The sequence below is a fragment of the Ambystoma mexicanum genome, chromosome 4p (assembly GCF_040938575.1).
Source record: "Ambystoma mexicanum isolate Mex_15411 chromosome 4p, UKY_AmexF1_1, whole genome shotgun sequence".
In the NCBI taxonomy this organism is placed as follows: domain Eukaryota; kingdom Metazoa; phylum Chordata; class Amphibia; order Caudata; family Ambystomatidae; genus Ambystoma; species Ambystoma mexicanum.
In genome coordinates this window covers 1234305620-1234327660 of record NC_090927.1, presented here as the reverse complement: position 1 = coordinate 1234327660, position 22041 = coordinate 1234305620, and the positions used below count along the sequence as shown (strand labels likewise).

The 22041-nt window shown below is 46.0% G+C and overlaps 1 protein-coding gene across 5 annotated transcripts in view; it reads left to right on the top strand.

Annotated features, from left to right (window-relative positions):
• TTC13 (tetratricopeptide repeat domain 13) overlaps positions 1 to 22041 on the top strand; it is a 1871796-nt gene that overhangs the window by 1233775 nt on the left and 615980 nt on the right. For all 5 annotated transcript variants that reach the window (XM_069606893.1, XM_069606895.1, XM_069606894.1 and 2 more), the window contains one exon: positions 12969 to 13061. In XM_069606893.1, coding sequence (XP_069462994.1) covers positions 12969 to 13061 — 93 coding nt within the window. The remainder of the gene's footprint in view (positions 1 to 12968; positions 13062 to 22041) is intronic.

Genomic DNA, 22041 nt, shown 5'->3' with positions numbered 1-22041 from the left:
AAAGGGGAATGTAGGCTCCCGCAGGACAAGGTACAAAAGTTGCAGGGCTTGATACGTGACCTATTGGGGAAAAACAAGGTAACCTTGCGGGAGCTACAGTCACTGGCAGGTAACCTCAATTTTGCAGGAAGAGTAATACCAGCGGGTAGGGTGTTTGCCAGAAGTGTGGAACTAAAGACAGTGAGCTTACAACATGCCTCTCAGCACGTCCGGTTGGGAACGGAGGTAAAGGAGGATCTCGGGATGTGGGATATCTTCCTAACAGAATCCAACGGGGTGGCGATCTGGAGGGCGGCTTGGTCTAGCAGCCAGAGGCTCAAACTGTTCACCGATTCCTCTGGGTCCCTGGGTTTTGGTGCGATCCTGGGGGACAGGTGGTGTGGCATGGCATGGCCACTGGAATGGCACAAGGTAGGGGTCACTAAGGACATTACACTACTGGAACTATTCCCCATAGTAGTCGCATTTAAGTTATGGGGGGGGGGAGCAGCTGCAGAATACACAAGTTGCATTATGGTCAGATAATTTGGCGGTGGTCCAGATTATTAACACAGGGTCATCCAGCAATCTGACGGTTCCAAGGCTACTCGGGGAACTCGCCAAAAGTCTGTTAAGTCTGAACATTGAGGTCAGGGCACGGCACATTCCAGGGGTGAAAAATACGGCCGCTGATTCTCTGTCTCGTTTACAGTGGGACCGGTTCCGGGAAAGCTGCCCCGAAGCAAGGAAAGAAATAGCCCCATTCAAGGAACAATGGTGGGAGATGATTGGGGGGGGGATCTGACTTCGTTGGTAGAGACAGCACTGGCGCCTGGTACAGCTAAAAGGTACACGGCATGTTGGGATCGTTTCACGCAATTCCAAGAAGAGGTGCTAACAGGCGACCGGGGTGAGAACCCGGTACGGGAATTTGTGGGCTGGTGCTGGAAGACGGGGAAGACCCGAGCATGGGTAGGCTACCACTTGGTGGCCATAGCGCATTACGCAAAAATGAAAGGGGGGGGGGAAGGACCCCACCAAGGAGCACTACATCATGCTAGCCATGAGAGGCTGGGCGAAACAATCCATAACAAAACCAGATGAGAGGCGGCCGATTGATATTGTAAAATTGCACGGGTTAATTAAATGTCTGGGCACAGTATGTAACGAGGAGGCCAAAAGGGTGCTGTTCACGGCCGCCTTTACGGTGGCATTTTTTGGGGCTCTCAGGGTCAGCGAGCTGGTGCCGGAGAACAAGGACGGCAAGGGGAGCGGGTTTTTACGCTTCAGGGACGTCCAGGTGAACAGCACCCAAGTCATCATTTATTTGAGGAGGTCAAAAACGGATCAAAAGGGAAAGGGGGCGGCATTGACACTGCAGGCCGTCCAGACAAGCAGGGTATGCCCGGTGGCAGCAGCAGCCAACTTTATCCAGCAGCGGCGGCCATCTGGGGCAGAGGCGACATGGCTCTTGCACAGAGATGGGTCAGCGCTAAGCCGCTTTCAGTTTAAAAAAGTGATGGCACAAGGATTGGCAAGGATAGGGTTGTCAGGGGGCCGGTTTGGGGCACATTCATTCCGTATAGGGGCCGCCACCTCCGGAGCGGTCGGGGGTTTGGGGGCGGAAGACATCAAAAAGTTGGGGAGATGGTCTTCCGGGATGTTACAAACGTTATATCAGGCCTGAGAAAATGTAAGTTAACCATGCCGTTCCCTCCATTTTTCATTTCCCAGCGGCACAAGGAAGGAGGAAATGCACAGTGTGGGTAGTGGGGCATTCGTTCATCTCAAGGGCCAAGTCGAGCTGGACTTAATAGCAGGAGGCGTTGACGGCTGCCGAATTCAGGATGGAGTGGCACGGGGTGCCAGGGATGAAATGGGCTCAGCTGAAGGGGCAATTGCGGAAATTGCTGAGTAGGCAGCAGAAGCCAGAGGTGTTGGTGATACACTTGGGAGGGAACGACCTGACCAGCTTGGGGAGGGGTGTCCTGTTGAAGGACATTACGAGCTCACTGCAGGAAATCGCGGCACAGTTTGGCGAAACGGAAATTATATGGTCTGAAGTTATTCCCCGGGCACAATGGAGAGGGGCAGAGAGCCATTCAGCAGTAGAGAAATCAAGGAGGAAGCTGAATGGGGCCATTGCAAAATTCTGCAGGGGCAGAGGTTTCCATCAAGTCAGGCATGGCTTGAATGACGGGAAGACGCCCGAGTACTTCCTAAAAGATGAGGTGCACCTGTCCTCGAAAGGAATGGAGCTCTTTTTCTGGAACATTTGTACCAAACTGCTGGAGTTATGAGAAGGAGAGAGGAAGGAGGGAGCCACGGTGGGCGAGAACCCACCTAGTGGTGTGGCGGTGTTTGGGCAACCAAGCACAAATGATAGACTCCGGATGAGCCAGAAGGAAACGGAATGGGTCTTCGCTCTTCCGGACCATGGCCTCTTGGGGGCCTAAACGGCGGGGGCGTCTGGCGGTAACGAATAAGGCTCAGCTTCCCCCAAAACAAACGGCGCACTCCCCACCCACGGACACCTGCACGGGCAGGATAGGCTCAGGTACAATGGGTCGGGGGAGTTGGGGGCCTACTATACAAAGTATAGGGGGAAGCAAGGGAAATCCGGCAAGCAAGCGCCACACTTACAGGCTGAAGTTCACAAATGTGAACAAAAAAATTCTGTTGTCATGTAAATAAAACTGCGGCCAAGTTTGCCATTTGCAATACTGTGTCATGCCAATTGATTGTGTGGAAAGGAGTAAACGCTGCGGGGTGCATGTGCAAAGGAATAATTGGCAGGAAAGGCAAATGGACAAATGCAGTGGTTATGTCGCTGACGACGAAAGACCCCAATGCAAAATGGAGGAGGCAGCATGGTAACCGTGGCGGGGTCATGTCGTCGGCAACCTGGGAGGACCCTCCCCCTGGGGAAAGGAGGTCAAGGGGCGGAACGGCGTCAGGGCGCCAAAACAGCCCAAAAGCCCACGAAAGGCTAACAAAAGGAATGGGCGGGGCGAGCGCCTTATAAGCAGCAAGGCCGGGCTGCAGAGTCATCTCGCTCCTGCAGTGGGACCCTGCCGCCTACTCGCCGTCACGGAAGGATTTCGTTTTCCACCCACCCACCCACGAAAGTGCAAGGAAGGAGGGTGACACCTGGACGTCGCTGTCGCAGGACGGTCAGGGCTATATGGGACAGTGTTGGCGGTCTTTGGGCAACCAAGCACAAATGATAGACTCCGGACGAGCCAGAAGGAAACGGAATGGGTCTTCGCTCTTCCAGACCAGTGCCTCTTGGGGGCCTAAACGGCGGGGGCGTCTGGTGGTAACGAATAAGGCTCAGCTTCCCCCAAAACAAACGGCGCTCTCCCCACCCACGGACACCTGCACGGGCAGGATAGGCTCAGGTACAATGGGTCGGGGGAGTTGGGGACCTACTATACAAAGTATAGGGGGAAGCAAGGGAAATCCGGCAAGCAAGCGCCACACTTACAGACTGAAGTTCACAAATGTGTACAAAAAAATCTGTTGTCGTGGAAATAAAACTGCGGCCAGGTTTGCCATTTGAAATACTGTGTCATGCTGATTGTGTGGAAAGGAGCAAACGCAGCGGGGTGCATGCGCAAAGGAATAATTGGCAGGAAAGGCAAATGGACAAATGCAGTGGTTAACAGTTGTGCAGCCTTGATTAACTAGAGACATCGACAGGGCCCAGGGAGAGCACCAACTAGCTTCTCCTTGAAAACCCCATGGCCCAGCCTGGGAGAGAACTTCCCATCATGAGGGTCCTTACACGACCTCAGGCTCAGAAGGGGAGCTCTACATCTCACCCCTGGACCCGAAGACCCTCAATCGCCTGCCCGCCTCCCTCCCCCATCCCCTCTCTGACACGGGTGCTGGGGTTAACAATCCACAGAGGACAGAGGAAGCCTGTGGGACTGCACTCTCTTGGGTCCGGCAACCCACATGGCAATGATGAAAGACATGCCCTGGAAAGGGACCGCGCAGAACAGAATAGACCCCTACACGACAAGTGTCCCGACAAGTCCCAACAGCCCCCTCGGCAAGGGATGAAATGGTGGTAGAGGGGGAAGACGCAGGAGCGGGGTCAGTCAATATCGCTCAGACACAATGGCTGCCATCGGCAACTCTAGGTAATCAGTTGAGACCAAAATTGACGGCTTGGCCTCTGAAGTCTCCTTCCTACGGCAGGAATTATGCAATCTGACGTCGCGGGTGGGAGAGATGGAACAGCGCATATCGGACAGCGAGGATGCGCTACGGAAGATGGAGGAACGGCTAAACTTGATGTCTCAGAAATTAACCACCCTAGAAAACCAGGCAGAGGACAATGAAGGCAGGTCCAGCCGCAACAATCTCTGACTCCTGGAGAAAGAAGGGCAGCTCTTTTTAAGAGCGCTGGCTATCGAACCTTATGGCACCTTAAAAAAACTCTCGAACTTCTTTTCAATCGAACGGGCGCACAGAGTCTCAACAGGCCGGCCCGTGCCTGGCGCCCCTCCGTGCACGGTGATGGCACCTCTCCTGAACTAGAGAGACCGAGACATGCTCCTACACATGGCAAGGACAAACAGGCCTGATCACCTACAATGGCAACCGAATTGGCCTCTTCCCGGACTAAACAAGAGAAGTGCAAAGATCACGGCAGTCCTTCGACTCGGTAAGAAGCTAATGTCCCTACATATTAAATATGCACTTTTCTTTCCGGCTGTTAGGGAGAATTCTCTCTTTAGGCTGAATTTCCTAACCTAGTGAGTCCCCCAGCAGCTTTGCTGGATTTCTGGAGTTTTTTTTCTCCTGCCAAGAGTGAGACTCTTTTTCTCCCACTCTTGGACATGATTTATGGTGTTCCTTTGACTGTTAATGTGTTTTATGGGCTATGAGGTCCTTTACTCCATAGGGTCTCATGTGTTTTTACTATGTGTGTTACACAGCACCCTCCGTGCAGTAACACAGGGGTGTCATAGTGACACCCCACCATAGACTCCATACCCTGGGACTGACTACTATCTCCCAGGGCATGTAAAGTCACCATTGGCTTTACTAGTCCCAAATTATTAACAGAAACCAGTACAAACCATCATATTGTGGACGTACTGATCGGGGCAATTCGATTGCCCCGGGGTCTGTTAGTCGAGGGGGCACGTCTCCGTCCCCCCTGATCGAGTTTTGGCTGGTGGCAGTGGATACTACTTTTTATATTCGACCGCGAATATATCCCTATGGGATTTTCCCATCGTTCGAGGCTACCAACTATAATTATTTAATTCTCATAGCCTTGAACATACCGCCGGTTTATTTAATTAATATTAATTCGCCGGTTGGTATTTTTTGCCAGGACTCGATTCTAAAATGGTGTTTGTGTTCTCTTCTGTGACTCCAACCCAAGTCGAGCCCTTTGTTCCACTTTTTGGCGGGCTTCTCCACTCTGTCTGGGTACCACAGGGGGCGTGGGAGGGGGTTTAGGCACCCTAGACTGAGTTACCTTGGTAACTCAAGTCGCACTCTTGTGTGATTGGCCCAAGTGGTGAGCCGGCCGGCTCACCACTTAGCATGTTTGATTGATAGCTAGGCTGAGTGAATGGGGGTATGCTGCATAAAAGCAGGGCTTTGGGGACTGGAACTTCAGAAGTCGCCACAGGACCTGAGAATCCGACGAGGGAGAAGCTGAGCCGACCTACCACGACGACACCACCGGTGGAGCCCTGCGAAGCCGACTCACCACTTCCCGACGACAGAGAAGATCTCCCGGCTGGAGAGGCTTCTTCCCCTGACTGGTGGGCACAACCAGTTTACCACCTTCTCTTCGCACCCCTGACCGGCTTGTGGTCGAATGGCCCATGCCAAGCACCCCGGCAACCGGATAGCCACTTACCACTGGACCGCGAATCAACGGACCGCTCCTTTTACCTGAGAAACTCCGCGGCTGGTTTCTTCCCTGGCAGTGCAACGGACTCCTGTCTTCCTCCCCGACGAGATCTTCTCTTCCCCCGGACGAAGCACTGATTTGCATCCGCTGCCAGGAACAACTGCCCCGCTGGAGTATTGTCACCACTTTAAGGTACCGTGTCCGCCAGGCCTCCCTTTCTAAAGATTGCTACAAGGTAATAATAATCCCTTAACCTTCTGGAGTGGGCTGGCCGCCTTGACCCTCTAACTGGTCCCTTTCTTTGACCCAACTCCTTTTTGAACCGTTACAAGACTTTTGTGCACTGCAACCGTGTGACCTTGGACACATTTAGTTTTGATCCTCGTAAAGCGGATCCGGCCTACTGACTCTAAACTCACGGTGTTACTTTGCCTTCCTCTCTTGTTGTGTTCGTGAAAAAGTGTTGATCTGTTTCAATTTATTCTCTGCTTTTCTCTCCCTCTTTAAAACGAATTATTAGAGTGTCATCTACGTTAAGCGCTCACCGCTGTCTGAAAATAAGTGGGGATTTACTTAAGACTTGTCTAATATTCTTTTAAGGGAGTGTACATCTTTTAGTGACCGTGTTTTTGGATTGCATACTATTAGTGCCTGTGTGTTTTTCTAGATGTGGTTTTAAATAAATATATCTCTTTTACACCAAGCTCTGGTCAGTGTTTACTTGATCTATTGTGTTCTTTTGACCTATTGTGAATACTCTGTATACTGCCTAACTCTTCTTGAGGGAAGTCTGACTGCTCAGCCACAGCTACCAAGTGAATCTGTGTGGTACAGACTGCTACCAAGTGGGTTTACTGCCAAACACCTGTAGTCCTAAATCTTTTGCAGTGGTCCCAGAGGGAACTGCACAGGTTTCTGCCTAACACCGGCCACGCTCAAAGTCTACTACAATACCACAGCACACGTATTTCACAGCCCTAAGGAAGTCTGAGATTGGCTGGAGACACACATTCTCTCTGGCCCGCGCCTTGGAACACCTAAAGATCGCCCAGCCCAGGGTGACACCACGGACACGTCCCCGATCCCGCCTAACACGCTGAAACCATGCATCGACGAGGAAGCTGGTGGGTCCCCAGGGAGTGGGAAAGCAGGTTGACTGGATAGAGGGGTTACATGGACATTCTGCTGTGAAGTTGGGGAAGTCACCAGACAGGCCTTCTGGGATCCAAGACTGTCACCCTTCTGAATTCTTCATCTAGAAGCCCCTGGCGGGGGGCAACGAAGAGCTGAGATGGCTCTCATAGGCAACCCCAAACATGTTCTTAAAAGGTTCCGTTCGTACAGGTTCGGGCGACAGGTACTTCTATTTGTGGGGGTGAGGGTTACAGGGTAGGGGGAAACTCACACTTGATGTTGGGGGAAGTGTGGGGCTGGGGAATATGGATCAGTGCCAAAGCTCACTGGTTTGGTCTTAGAAGCTGGATTCAATCGACTGGCACTATTGGTTGGGGGAGATGCAGGGTGGAGTGTTCGGGGTACTTTTTCTCACAGTTCTGTTTGGTTGGTCACATAGCTTAATGGGGAGGTGGGGTGAGAGGTATGGGCAGGCATTGTGCCGGTTGGCAGTGGGTGGGTGGACCGGCCCAAAAACCCAGGGATCAGAGAGATGGACACTGAACCATATGGCACACAGGACACTCCCGGGGAAGATAAAACAAGGAATGAGGGGTCAGTCCCAGGCTTCCGAGACACATGTCCGGGGTCCCAATGGCACATGATGGGCAAGTATCCCTGTTGACATGGACTCCAGTATTAAACAGAGACTGGTACTCCAGTTCGTCAACACATTCACCGGACATTGCCCTCCTATCAGAGACACACTTGGTTGATACAGAATACAGGTTTTTCAAGAGGTACAACTATGCACTGGCTTATCATGCGGGATTCTCGAGATGGGTAAGGGGGACGATGGTTCTAATACACAAGAGGTTACCGTTTCAACTCTGGGAGGTCCGGGTGGATCCAAGAGGATGATTCGTAGTGGTAACTGGGGGAAATGTGGGGGAGCAGCTGGGGCATTGTGACAGTATATGACACCCATTGATCACGCTGGAGCTCCTGAACGATCTTCAAGCAGCAATACTCCCAGAGCAAGCAGATCTCTGGGTGCTGGGAGGGAACTTTAATGAGGTTATGGAGGTGGGTAGAGACAGATTTTATGAGGGTAATGGGAACCCTGACCTTCTGACCAAGCTGCACTACTTCGTGACGGCACTGGGGCTGGTGGACCCATGGAGGGCAGTACACTAGGCAGAATATTGGTTCTCGTTCTTCTCCAACGCAACACAAATCTCTATCTAGGATAGATTACTTCTTTGTCCCACAGTGCATATTACACGGGCTGCTGTCTGCAACATTTCTGACCAGGGGCATCTCGGACCACTCCCCCCTACTTTTGGTGTTAAAAAATGGACAAACAAGACTTACCACCACCTGACGTCTTAACGCAATTTTCCTGGGCATTCCTGAGGTAATGGAGGGTCTATCCAAAAAGACAATGGAATATTTTACCCTAAATGAGGGCTCAGTTGACAGCCCAATCACGCTATGGGAGGACTATAAGGCGGTGCTTCGGGGGGAGCCTCTCTCTCTGGTATCGGCTCACCGCCGACAACATGGCTGACAAATAGAAGAGGCAGAGGAACTGGCATCAAGGAAATAGGAACAGTTCCTCAAATAGGGTCCTGAGCTTCACAAATGGCCCCAGTCTCTACGCAAGAGGTTCAAAGGAATGTGGCACTAGACAACGCAAGGACAGCCTACTGGGCAGTACGTAGCCAAATACATGAAACTGGTGACAACGTCGGAAAAACCTTGGCTTGGCTGGAAAGGCGGGACAGGAGCAAGGGGCACAGGGGAGAGTTATTAACTGAGGACACTGAGATCGAGGGAGCATTCACTACCTTCTACAAAGACCTCTACTCCCCCCAGGCGATAGCAACGGAGACAGGGGGCTCACACTTCCTCGACTCAATTACGATCCCCCGCCTCTCGGAACAGCAGACGCAGGAACTCAAAGCCGAGATCACAGGGCTGGAGGTGGTGGCTGCAATGTTCCAGCTACAATCTGCAAAGACCCCCGGTCCCAACAACTTTCCAGTGGAAACTTGGAAACGACTGGGCGAACTGGGCATAGGTCACATGCACTGCATGTTCGTACAAAGCAAAAAGAAGGGGCAACTCCCCCCAGACCTTAGTAAGGCATGTATTGTGGTGATCCCCAAACCTGGGAAACCACCAGAGCTCTGTGCCTCCTACAGGCCAATATTGGTAATCAACGCGGAGACCAAGGTTCTGGCACAGGTTTTAGCCAATAGACTACTACGGGTTATAGACTCCCTCTTACACCCAGACCAATGCAGATTTATGCCCTCCAGATCCACCTGGATGAACTTGCGCAGGGTACAGCTTGCCATTGACCAGGCCTCAGCGATCTGAGACCCACTAGCACTCTTGGCCGTGGACTTCGAGAAGGCATTCAGTGGGATGAGATGCCTTATGGGACATAATGGGCCATATCGGATTCGGGAACGGCTTCATGTCTTGGGTCACATTACTGTACGACTCTCTGGTAGCGGTGGTGCAGGTTAACAGGGTGGCTTTCACACTGGGGCGGGGGACCAGACAGGGTTGCCCCTTCTCCCCCTGCTATTTACACTTGACATAGAGCCGCTAGCGATAAAACTAAGGACAACAGGAGAATGGACGGGATTCGCATGGCCGTGGGGAGGGGTGAAGACCGGGTCTCACTCTATGCAGATTATCTTCTTCTCTATATAAGCAACCCTGTAACCTCCTGCCTGGTGGTGACTTGCATCCTTTCCGAATACCAGAAGTTTGGGGGACTTAGGCTGAATAAACAGAAAACAGTCCTCTTTCCTCTTCGGGTGGTGGGGGTGTCGACGCAATCCCTAGGCAGTGCCCAAACTCGATCTAGGTTTCAGGCTTCGAATATCTAGGCATTCGAATAAGCCCAAACCTGGATGACTTCCTACATCTCAACCTGCAGCAGGTGATAGAATTTGTGGATGATGTGACCCACTGACAATCCTTCCCACTAACATTTATGAGCAAGTCGGCCCTCTTTAAAATGTTGATGCTCCCGAGATTTGTATATGTCCTCCAGAATGCCCAACTTCCTATCCCCAAAACTATCTTCACATCAACGGATACCATCCTTCGGGGGCTTCTATGGGGGGTAAACAACCCAGCATAGCCCTCAAAAACCTGCAACGCTCAGTCTGGGAGGGGGAATTGTTTTGCCTTGTCTCAGCACCTACTACTGGGCAACACCATTGGGAGTGGTGAATGAATGGCTTCACTGTGACCCTGTGCTCCCACACACAGGGGGAGAGACTAGGAAAATGGGATCAAATGCACCCCTGCAAGTACTATATAGAGAAGATGGGGGGACTGCGGAAATGTCAAGAATGACGCAACACATCCGTCAAACCTGGGCAGAGGCTCATCACTACATCGGCTGGGGTGGGAGACCAACACCTCTGAAACAATAGGCACATCCCCGAAGTCCTGAAAAGGGGTCACTTTGCTAGCTGGGATGGACATGGGATTCGCACCCATGCGGATGTGGTACAGGATGGGCGCCTTCTGGCATTTGGAGCTCGGCAGAAGTTTAAGTTGCCAACCAAAGACTACTACAGACCTCTCCAACTACACACGCTATCATCGCTCAGTTCCCCACGTTAAGAGTTCCCGAAATGCTCCCTCTCTAGAGGCCAATATTCTCTCAGCCCGAATTCCAACTAAAGTTACCTCCAAACTGTCCCAGGAGCTGTCTCGACTCAGAGAAAGATGGGAGAGGGAGATGGCCCCACTGGAGTCGGAGGAGTAGATAAGGCACTCATTTTCCACAAGACATAGGAATAGACGCCAGGCTTTGTTTAATTCAGTACAAAATACTGCATCAGGCATGCTACTCCCACGCAGTGATGGCACGGTGGGGGGTAGTGGACTACGGAGACTGCCTGAGATGTGGGAGTGTGGAAGGTACCTTATTCCACATGGTGTGGAGCTGTGATGCAATTTAGGACTTTTGGCGTAGATGCATCCATAATATCTCTGGGGTGTTGCGGTCCTCAGTCGCACAAGACCTGAAATTAGTACCTGTGGGAATCTGGGGGGAAGTGGACTTCACTAAACACGAGAAGACATTCCTGGCGGTGGCACTGGGATTGGGGAAGAGACTCACAGCCGCAACAGGGGGTTATGCGGACAGATTGAGCCTCAGCCGCTGGGCCAATGAGGTGGACAGATGTGCATCCCTGCAGGGGCGGATTTATAATGCAAGAGGTTGTCCTGAGAAGTTCCAGAAGGTCGGGGGAAAATAGATAAGAACTGTGTGAACATTAACAATGGAATGTCCTGGTGGGTGGATGGTGTTCCACCAAGCACTGAAAGAACTATAACCCGGCACTGTCCTCTCCCGACTAACCCGAGAAACCTATGTATTTTACGTATTGTCTGTTACCTATTGATAGACTGTACCCAAGCTTTGCAACCTTTGTTTTTGTCTTCTTTCCCATGTGGTTTTATTGGAAAAATAATAGATTTATTTAAAAAACATTGATTTGGGGGGAGTGGACGGTAGAGATGGGGTATGGGAAACAGAGGGGTAGGATAATGGAACTATGATGTACAAGAGCAGAACGGCCTGCTCCAGGCTGCTAGCATGTGCACTTTCTTTTCAGAAAAGGCTAACTATTGCTGTATTGCCAATAAGGGTACCTGAGGCAGCTTTTGACAGTGAATGATGCTTTATCACAATATCATACAATAAAGAAGGAAACCTGTGACATGGGAAATTAACACTACTCTCCTGCAAACCTCTGTGCTGACCTTATACAATTTTGGATAACATTGTTTAGAAGTGGTTGACTTTACACACACTGAAGCAATGGGTATGTCATACATTAATGTCCATAGTCGGGTCACGTTCTGGGTGGGCTGGCGCTGACTGCAGCTGGCTGTCAGGGTGAGGGCACGCTACCCCACCCCGTTCCTGAACATTGTGCGGGGTCCCTGCTAAACCAGTGACTAAGACGAGGAGTTACAGTAGTAGTCCCTATAATGACAACCATTTACTTTACATGTCTCGCACTCTTCGGTAGTTACTAGGACTATAGCTTACTTTATTATCAGTGAACTCCAAAGGCTAATGAGTGTAGCTTCAGTGACCCAGGGACGCATTAGGCTACCATCCAAGGACAAGGCCAAAGGATCATGGTCCCTTTCAATGTGCCGAATTACTGCAGAATTGGTGAGCAGATGGCAGTTCTGTATATTTATGATGATAGTCTATCAGAGAGGCTTGATCAGGTGTTCTGGAGGTAACAGATACTGGCACGTCCCAGTGTGTGCAGCCATATATTACTCTTAATTTCTGTGACTCAGAAATAACTGAGTAAATCATTTTCCGTCATGCTAATTTATGGTTCCTGATTCTTCTCTGATACAAGAGTTCACTTTGACAGGTGGTATCATTATCCCTGTTATTCAGATAATATCAATATCACACTACCTGTTAATGCACAATGAAATCCTTTCCCCATAATTCCTTGTCATGTCAAGGAGATAAATGTTTAATGTGCAAAGGACACTGGAGTCCCTATTTCATTCAGTTATAGTTGTACACAGTTAGTACATTAACTCCTTCATCACTCCCCTGAGAAAGGGAGAGACTGATCTATATACGGCAGCAGCTTGCGACAAGGAAGGGAGGGACGCACTCCGCCCTGCGGTTCTTAGAGGTATGTAGACCCACCAATTGTTAGGGTTCTGCCAAACCTGACCACTGTTTCCTTTAGTAAAACCTAGTTTGGTTCTCATCAGAAACACACCATCTCCCCTTTACAATTGTGATAATGCAAAATAAAGAATCTAATAGAGCTCTAAACTGGTTTTGAGTCATCTGTTTTTCTCGAAGGTTTCACAATCTATAGATATATAACTTTTTTATTTAGTGTCTGTAATAGAAATGGTCGTCTTGTTTTCTTTGCAAATTTTTTGAAGCTATTTTATTTTGCAGACTCTCTGACCCAGACCAACCTGTTTTGTGGTTGGACCAAATGCCAGCTCAAAGCCTTAGCAGGGGTTTTAACAACCACATCAATCTTATAAGGTGCGTATGTCTAGCTTAAGTGACAGTATTTTGATGGATTAGTCATGATTAGTCATGAAGTGTGCATTTATTTAGCAATTTGCCTGAAAGTTATTTTGAAGTGTTTATATTCTGATATAGATCATTAGCTTGTTTCTAAAATGGAAAATGTCTCCCCTTATATGCTTCCTACATTAGTGGAAGCTCAGGCTGATCATTGGAGATTGCCATTTCTCTCACTCAGTTGTTAATATTTTCAGGATATTGATGTTGCACTTCAAAGCAGCCAGGTGGCATTTTGAAGTGCTGATAGTTAAAGGTGTGATTATGGATGCTTTCCCAGGTTTACTGAGTATGCAGTTGTCAACCCAAGAGTGTCATTGAATGGTGAATAGCTAGGGGGCAGAAGAGCAACTTTAGCTAGTTGACAAGTGATTGCTTGCATTGTCTTCCTCTGATGTTGCATATTGCTAATGGATACTATTAACCCCAAACAACTCATCTTTTCAAATGGCTCCAGGTGATATGTATATGCATACTACCTCACATACCTTATTGTGATTCATTTTTTTCCTGCATGTCCCAGGAGCTATTGGGAACTAGGTATTTTCAGATTTTTATATTTTGAAATGTTGCCCAAGAAAGAATTTGGTTTAAAGCTTTGAATGGATTCCAAAGTCCATTGTGTACTCTGCAACACACAGTAAACAGAAAGAGGATTCAACTTGGGAACCCTCCCGTCCCCTGCACACTTTCAAATGTTTGGATTAATCCAATACAGTTGTTTAAACTGCGTTATATGCATTGTACATACATTTGTTTCAAACACATATGGTCAGACACAGGAGTGTGAGATAAAAAAATATATATCTTTATAGTCAGGCTGTATTATTTTCAGCAAGAATTATAGTTCAGACAAAGATTATTTACAGTGCATAGAAACAGTATCGATAGATAAAGCTCAAATTGAAGAAAAATGGAGTCCAAATTGATTAGCGACGCGTTTCGAGGAAGTTCTCCTCTTCTTCATAAGGCCACACTTGGACTCTTAATGTAAAAGGAAAGCATAAATTCAGTAAAGAAAATTTTGTAAGCACAATGCATAGACTGTTCATATCATATTAAATGTATACAGTTAAAAAATAAATGGCATTAATTGTATTTAGAACATTCATCTGTCCCTAAAGAATAGGGAATTGAAACAATGTAACATGTTCTAATATGCATTGTAATTCATGCAACATTATTAGATTAACTAGGTTGCCCCTGCTCGAGAGAGGGGCTGAAGGTCTACTGAAGCATCTTTTCCTGCAAAATTAACTGTATAACGTCCATCATACTGTAATTTAGTGGAGTACTACCTCTAATGGGATCTATCACGTGGATGGTGAAACATAAGCTAAAGAAAATTTAAATATGTAGGTAAAACAACACACAGATAGTTCTTAGGCTATATCAATCTAATATGGAAGAAATACAAAAATCGTTACCTCTGTGAGTAGAAAGTGCCGGAAACAGAGAACCGGACGGAGCGGTGAAAATAGATAGACAGTCTTCGTACATCAGTTAGTTCCTTAAAACATGGCTAATTCCCAAAAAGATACCAGAAATCTAAAGAAAACAAAGCCTGATCAATGCCAAGCTCAATGTTCAAACGTAACAGTTATAGGTGTGAGATAAAAAAATTTGAGTAACATACCTAACCAAAATATGGAGGGCGGAAAATAATCAATACAGCGGCCCACATAAGGATGTAGAACTTAAGTATCCCGCCGTCGCTACAGAGGTGCCTCAGTATGTGGGAATTCTGTCATACGAATAGCAAAACTGAACAGGAATGAAGTCCTGATTAGTATAATATACCTAGCAATCTGATATGAAGTAATGGAAACATAATATGGTGTTAAATCAAGGCAAAAAATGTAAAGAATTACCCTGGTAAGAATGTGCAAATGGCATAATTCTCAAAGCTGATGTGCAACTGATGTCAAGATTGTGTGGCCGGTCAACAGCTGAAGAATCCGGCAGTAATAGGTCAGTTAGAGTATCAACTAAAGAAAGTGTAAGGAAAACAGAAAAAAAAGAATCATGAGACTAAGGAACTATTTCCCTGGTCCCTAGATGGATAAATGCACATGCATTCACGCTTACCTGGAGCATAGGGGAGCAATCCTGAGCAGAGTCTGTTCAGCCGAGTGGCTTGTTGTTCACAAACCATGGAGACTACATGTGACCATGGAGATAAATAGAGGACTGAAGTAATAGGTAAAGAAAAAAGACTAAGAAGTAAATGGGCCTCAAGGTCGGCCATCTTGGAACGAGGTTATATTGTAATGAAGGTGTAGATCTCTAGGCATTCAATGACAAGAAGTAACTTAAATTGGGAAGCGTAAAGGTGCGTAACTAAATAAATTAAAAGGAAAAAATTAATACAGTACAGAAACCTATTGTGCGATGTAAATCGGACATTACAAATACTAGTCCGCACATCGTAGAACGGGGAGAGGAAAGTTGAGAAAAATAGTGTACCATGTGAAATAGAGTCGAAATTAGCAATGACAAAGGGTCTTAAATCGAACGAAACGCTCGGATCTTAAAAGGGAAAAAAAATAGCACGGAAAAAATGAATATAATGTTCAGATTGTCTGGCTAAGGTCATTTAATGACCATGTCTAACCTATCAGTTCAAAATAGGTGAATCACATGGATTCACATTATGCAGGAAGAGGGAAAAAAAACCTTAAATCTCTCTCTCATTGCATGGACAACCTAGTGCAATATAGCAATCTCAATGGGGTAAATGCATTTATTTTACAAAAGATCAAAATTAAATGTGATAAGTATAACAGAATGACAAAAAATGAAGATTAAGAATAAGAACAATTTTTACACTGTGTTTACAGGCAATTATTTTTATGGCAACCATCTACTAGTCTCAACAAAGTAGTGCCTTAGATCACAGTCAGACACAGGAATAGCAATGTGACTCTCAATCTTATGTTAAAAATCAATCATTCCTTATTGTCAAATTCAAATCACAGAAAACAGTTCAATGTGAAATCTTCATTTAGACCCCAGGGCTGTAAAGAGCTTAACTTATCAATCCAATAAGCTTCTCTTTGTAGTAAGAGTGACTGATAGTCACCTCCTCTTGTAGGTCGTTTAACAACTTCTAGCACCTGGTATTTAAGTTGTATGTAGCTTATATACCTCAATACCCCATAGTGAAGGTATAGATTCTGTTGAATGGTTGTTACTTAACAATTCAGGTGTGAAAGGTAATCCTCAATTCATTCTGGAGCTACTAAACTTAATCCTCTACAATAGCTATTTTAGACATCAGGGCAAATACTTTTTACAAACATCGGGTACCTCGATGGGATCATCGATGGCGCCCGTGTACGCTAATACTTTTATGTTTCAGTTCGAAAGTCAGCATGTACTGGAACATCCCACATGGGCAGCATACATTTTAACCTGGAAGAGGTTTATTGATGACATTTTCTGCATTTGGTGTGGCACACGAGATGACTTGGACCAGTTTTTTGAATACCTCAATTTAGTGCATCCTAGGATTAAATTTACTATTGAGATTGGTAACCCTTATTTACATTTTCTTGACGTTAACTTAAGCATTGTTAACAATAAGATAGCTACGTCTATATATCACAAACCGACTGATGTAAACAATCTGCTTCACTATTCCAGCTTCCACCCGAGGGCGATGCTCCAAAGTTTACCATATAGTCAAATATTACGTCTGAAAAGAATAATTTCTGACGCAGAAGTTCTGGATAAGGAATGCACAAATCTTGTTAGTAAATTTCAGAACAGAGGCTATCCACCAGAAATTTTGGAAATTGCCAAAGACAGAGCTTCAGAGATCCCCCGTACAGATTTACTGAAACCTAAATCGGAGGTTAAAGACACCCCACTTTTATACATATCAAAATTCTCAAGACAGAGTTTTCAGATCACAAAAAGTATAAAGAAACATTGGAATATTCTTCATAATGATCAAACTCTATTGGAATTGTTCCCCACACCACCAATGATGTGTTTTAAAAGGGGTAAAAATATAAGAGACAAGCTGGTAAAAGCTGAAAGAGTACCAAAGGAGAAACAACTTTTCCTAGCTACCAAAAAACTAGGCACCTTCCCCTGCTTAGGATGTATACACTGTAATAACACAATCAAAGGTAATGTAGTGACTCACCCCAGGAATGGTCAAAAAATCAAATTAAGAGACTATTCTACGTGTCTGACATCAGGTGTCATATATATGTTGAAGTGCCCTTGTGGCAAAGTGTATGTAGGACAAACCAAAAGACCTGTTAAATCAAGACTGTCTGAACACAAGTCGAACATAAGATGTAATAATCAATACTCACCGGTAGCTCGTCACTTCAACATGCAAAAACATACAATTGCCCAACTAAAATACCAGGTGCTAGAAGTTGTTAAACGACCTACAAGAGGAGGTGACTATCAGTCACTCTTACTACAAAGAGAAGCTTATTGGATTGATAAGTTAAGCTCTTTACAGCCCTGGGGTCTAAATGAAGATTTCACATTGAACTGTTTTCTGTGATTTGAATTTGACAATAAGGAATGATTGATTTTTAACATAAGATTGAGAGTCACATTGCTATTCCTGTGTCTGACTGTGATCTAAGGCACTACTTTGTTGAGACTAGTAGATGGTTGCCATAAAAATAATTGCCTGTAAACACAGTGTAAAAATTGTTCTTATTCTTAATCTTCATTTTTTGTCATTCTGTTATACTTATCACATTTAATTTTGATCTTTTGTAAAATAAATGCATTTACCCCATTGAGATTGCTATATTGCACTAGGTTGTCCATGCAATGAGAGAGAGATTTAAGGTTTTTTTTCCCTCTTCCTGCATAATGTGAATCCATGTGATTCACCTATTTTGAACTGATAGGTTAGACATGGTCATTAAATGACCTTAGCCAGACAATCTGAACATTATATTCATTTTTTCCGTGCTATTTTTTTTCCCTTTTAAGATCCGAGCGTTTCGTTCGATTTAAGACCCTTTGTCATTGCTAATTTCGACTCTATTTCACATGGTACACTATTTTTCTCAACTTTCCTCTCCCCGTTCTACGATGTGCGGACTAGTATTTGTAATGTCCGATTTACATCGCACAATAGGTTTCTGTACTGTATTAATGTTTTCCTTTTAATTTATTTAGTTACGCACCTTTACGCTTCCCGATTTAAGTTACTTCTTGTCATTGAATGCCTAGAGATCTACACCTTCATTACAATATAACCTCGTTCCAAGATGGCCGACCTTGAGGCCCATTTACTTCTTAGTCTTTTTTCTTTACCTATTACTTCAGTCCTCTATTTATCTCCATGGTCACATGTAGTCTCCATGGTTTGTGAACAACAAGCCACTCGGCTGAACAGACTCTGCTCAGGATTGCTCCCCTATGCTCCAGGTAAGCGTGAATGCATGTGCATTTATCCATCTAGGGACCAGGGAAATAGTTCCTTAGTCTCATGATTCTTTTTTTTCTGTTTTCCTTACACTTTCTTTAGTTGATACTCTAACTGACCTATTACTGCCGGATTCTTCAGCTGTTGACCGGCCACACAATCTTGACATCAGTTGCACATCAGCTTTGAGAATTATGCCATTTGCACATTCTTACCACGGTAATTCTTTACATTTTTTGCCTTGATTTAACACCATATTATGTTTCCATTACTTCATATCAGATTGCTAGGTATATTATACTAATCAGGACTTCATTCCTGTTCAGTTTTGCTATTCGTATGACAGAATTCCCACATACTGAGGCACCTCTGTAGCGACGGCGGGATACTTAAGTTCTACATCCTTATGTGGGCCGCTGTATTGATTATTTTCCGCCCTCCATATTTTGGTTAGGTATGTTACTCAAATTTTTTTATCTCACACCTATAACTGTTACGTTTGAACATTGAGCTTGGCATTGATCAGGCTTTGTTTTCTTTAGATTTCTGGTATCTTTTTGGGAATTAGCCATGTTTTAAGGAACTAACTGATGTACGAAGACTGTCTATCTATTTTCACCGCTCCGTCCGGTTCTCTGTTTCCGGCACTTTCTACTCACAGAGGTAACGATTTTTGTATTTCTTCCATATTAGATTGATATAGCCTAAGAACTATCTGTGTGTTGTTTTACCTACATATTTAAACTTTCTTTAGCTTATGTTTCACCATCCACGTGATAGATCCCATTAGAGGTAGTACTCCACTAAATTACAGTATGATGGACGTTATACAGTTAATTTTGCAGGAAAAGATGCTTCAGTAGACCTTCAGCCCCTCTCTCGAGCAGGGGCAACCTAGTTAATCTAATAATGTTGCATGAATTACAATGCATATTAGAACATGTTACATTGTTTCAATTCCCTATTCTTTAGGGACAGATGAATGTTCTAAATACAATTAATGCCATTTATTTTTTAACTGTATACATTTAATATGATATGAACAGTCTATGCATTGTGCTTACAAAATTTTCTTTACTGAATTTATGCTTTCCTTTTACATTAAGAGTCCAAGTGTGGCCTTATGAAGAAGAGGAGAACTTCCTCGAAACGCGTCGCTAATCAATTTGGACTCCATTTTTCTTCAATTTGAGCTTTATCTATCGATACTGTTTCTATGCACTGTAAATAATCTTTGTCTGAACTATAATTCTTGCTGAAAATAATACAGCCTGACTATAAAGATATATATTTTTTTATCTCACACTCCTGTGTCTGACCATATGTGTTTGAAACAAATGTATGTACAATGCATATAACGCAGTTTAAACAACTGTATTGGATTAATCCAAACATTTGAAAGTGTGCAGGGGACGGGAGGGTTCCCAAGTTGAATCCTCTTTCTGTTTACTGTTTATTGTCGGGGTCTTGTGCCATGACCTCAGTTTTCCCCCCCGCACCTAAAAGTTTATGCAACATAATCCTCGAATCTCTTTACTAATCTTACTTACTATAGGTGTGCACTTCTATCTAAACCCTTCGCTACTCTGCAACACACACCTACATTCTAGTGTCTCTACTTAGTGCATGACACCATTGTCTGCACAGTGTGGCAGCTGATGGATCGTAAAACCCATCTGGGGGGGTAGCATGTCACAAAGGTGTACATAATGCTGAACAAGCTTGATAGATTAGCACATCTTGGTTTTCCCAAGGGTGGTGATGAACACTTCTGCTGTTTACAGCTGCAGTGTGTTTCTCAGGAAAAGGGATTGGCCACTTTATTTATTTGGTTCTTGACATTGCGACAAGGGCAGGTATACCAACAGTACTAAACAAGGCAATATCTACTTTGCAATTACCACATAACCAAACAATGATTGAACTCAATACAGGAGCGCGGCTCAAAGCACAGAGTAGGAACATACATGATTGTAAGGAGCATATTATCAAATTCAGGGGAGTCGGGGGTCGGAGGGGGGGCTAGTATCTTCAAGTCCATCGTCAGCAAGTGTTTGCAAATACGCCCGGAAGGGGCGGCCAAATGTTTAGGGGCCTGCCACCGGTAGCAAGGAGATAGAGCGTTCCTCAAGGTCTGATGCCCAAGTAACATCACAGAGACACGTTCTATGGTGGGGCTAGCAGGTCTAAGCCATAACAGCAATATACAGCGCACAGCAAGAATCATAGAAAGACTAGCCAGTTTGCTTTGGGTGCGCTGAAGCAACAGGCAGTTCATTGGACACGGTTCGATAACAGTCCAGCATCTCGGATACAGCAGCGCAGACCCCAGTTCAATACTCAGAGATTTTGGGGCAAGCCCAAACCATATGCAGATAGCCTGCGTCGTCTGAATGGCATCTGGGGCTGAGAGGGAAGTGGTCTCGGGACCATAAGATGCAGTCTAGCAGGGGTATAGTGAAATCTGTACAATACCTTAAATTGAATTAGCCGGAACCTGGCATTAAGGGAAACCACACGTCTACATGCACATATCTCCCCAGCCCTTATCAGTAATACCAAAATCTGTATCCCTTCCCCAGGCCCCCTGTAACTTGGATAGTGGTTTGCTAACCGGGTCTTTCAGCATATTGTACAGTCTGGATACTATTCCAGTGGTCGACCCGCCTCCCATAATCAGTGCCAGAAGTGGTTCATCAGGGGTCGACGTGGGGAACTCCCTCCATCTCTTCCTGAGCACACTGCGCAGTCCCGCATACTGTAGCCACTGAGAGTTCTGCCTACCAGGGTGTTTAGGCAGGTCGGGCCACGCAACAAAGGAACCCATAACGAGTACATCACTGAGAGTGGAGTAGCCATCATCTGCTCCCATATTTACGGCAGTTTTGCTTATTTTAGGAAACTCTGGGTGGAGGTTTGAAAGCAGTAAATCCCTACGGAATGGATAAGGGTTACCTGTCGGCTGCCGTATTTTATCCCATGCCAACGCCGTGGTGGCGCTTGGTTGGCCACCCCAGGATCTTTCCACAGTGGGGGTAGTACCAAGGAGCGGATGTCTCGGGCCCGGTCGCGTTTCGCTCGGTCTTTACATGTGGGAGTGGTGGGCGCCTCAGTAAATCAGTAAGTAAGTTGCATATTGAGCCTGGGCCGCTAGCCAGTACTGGGGAGCGAGCCTTCCCTGACTGTATGGTCTCATAAGCATGGCCCATTTAAGTCTTACCGCCCCAGCATGCCACAGAATGCGGTTTACAGCGACCTTCAGTGCATCGAACAGTGCCGCACCCAGCCGTATCGGGACATTCAGAAAACGGTACAGTAGTTGCGACAATACAATCATCTTAAGAAGTGACAAACGGCCAGCAATCGTTATAGGCAGTTTTGCCCAGGTACGCAGTTTTACCAAGAGTTGTTGCAGGTAGGACCTAAAGTTTTGATAATACAGCAAGGCTTGTTGTCTAGTGATTATGACCCTGATATACTTAACAGGATTCGTCCCATAGGGCAGACAAGTGGGGCGCGAGGGGGGGG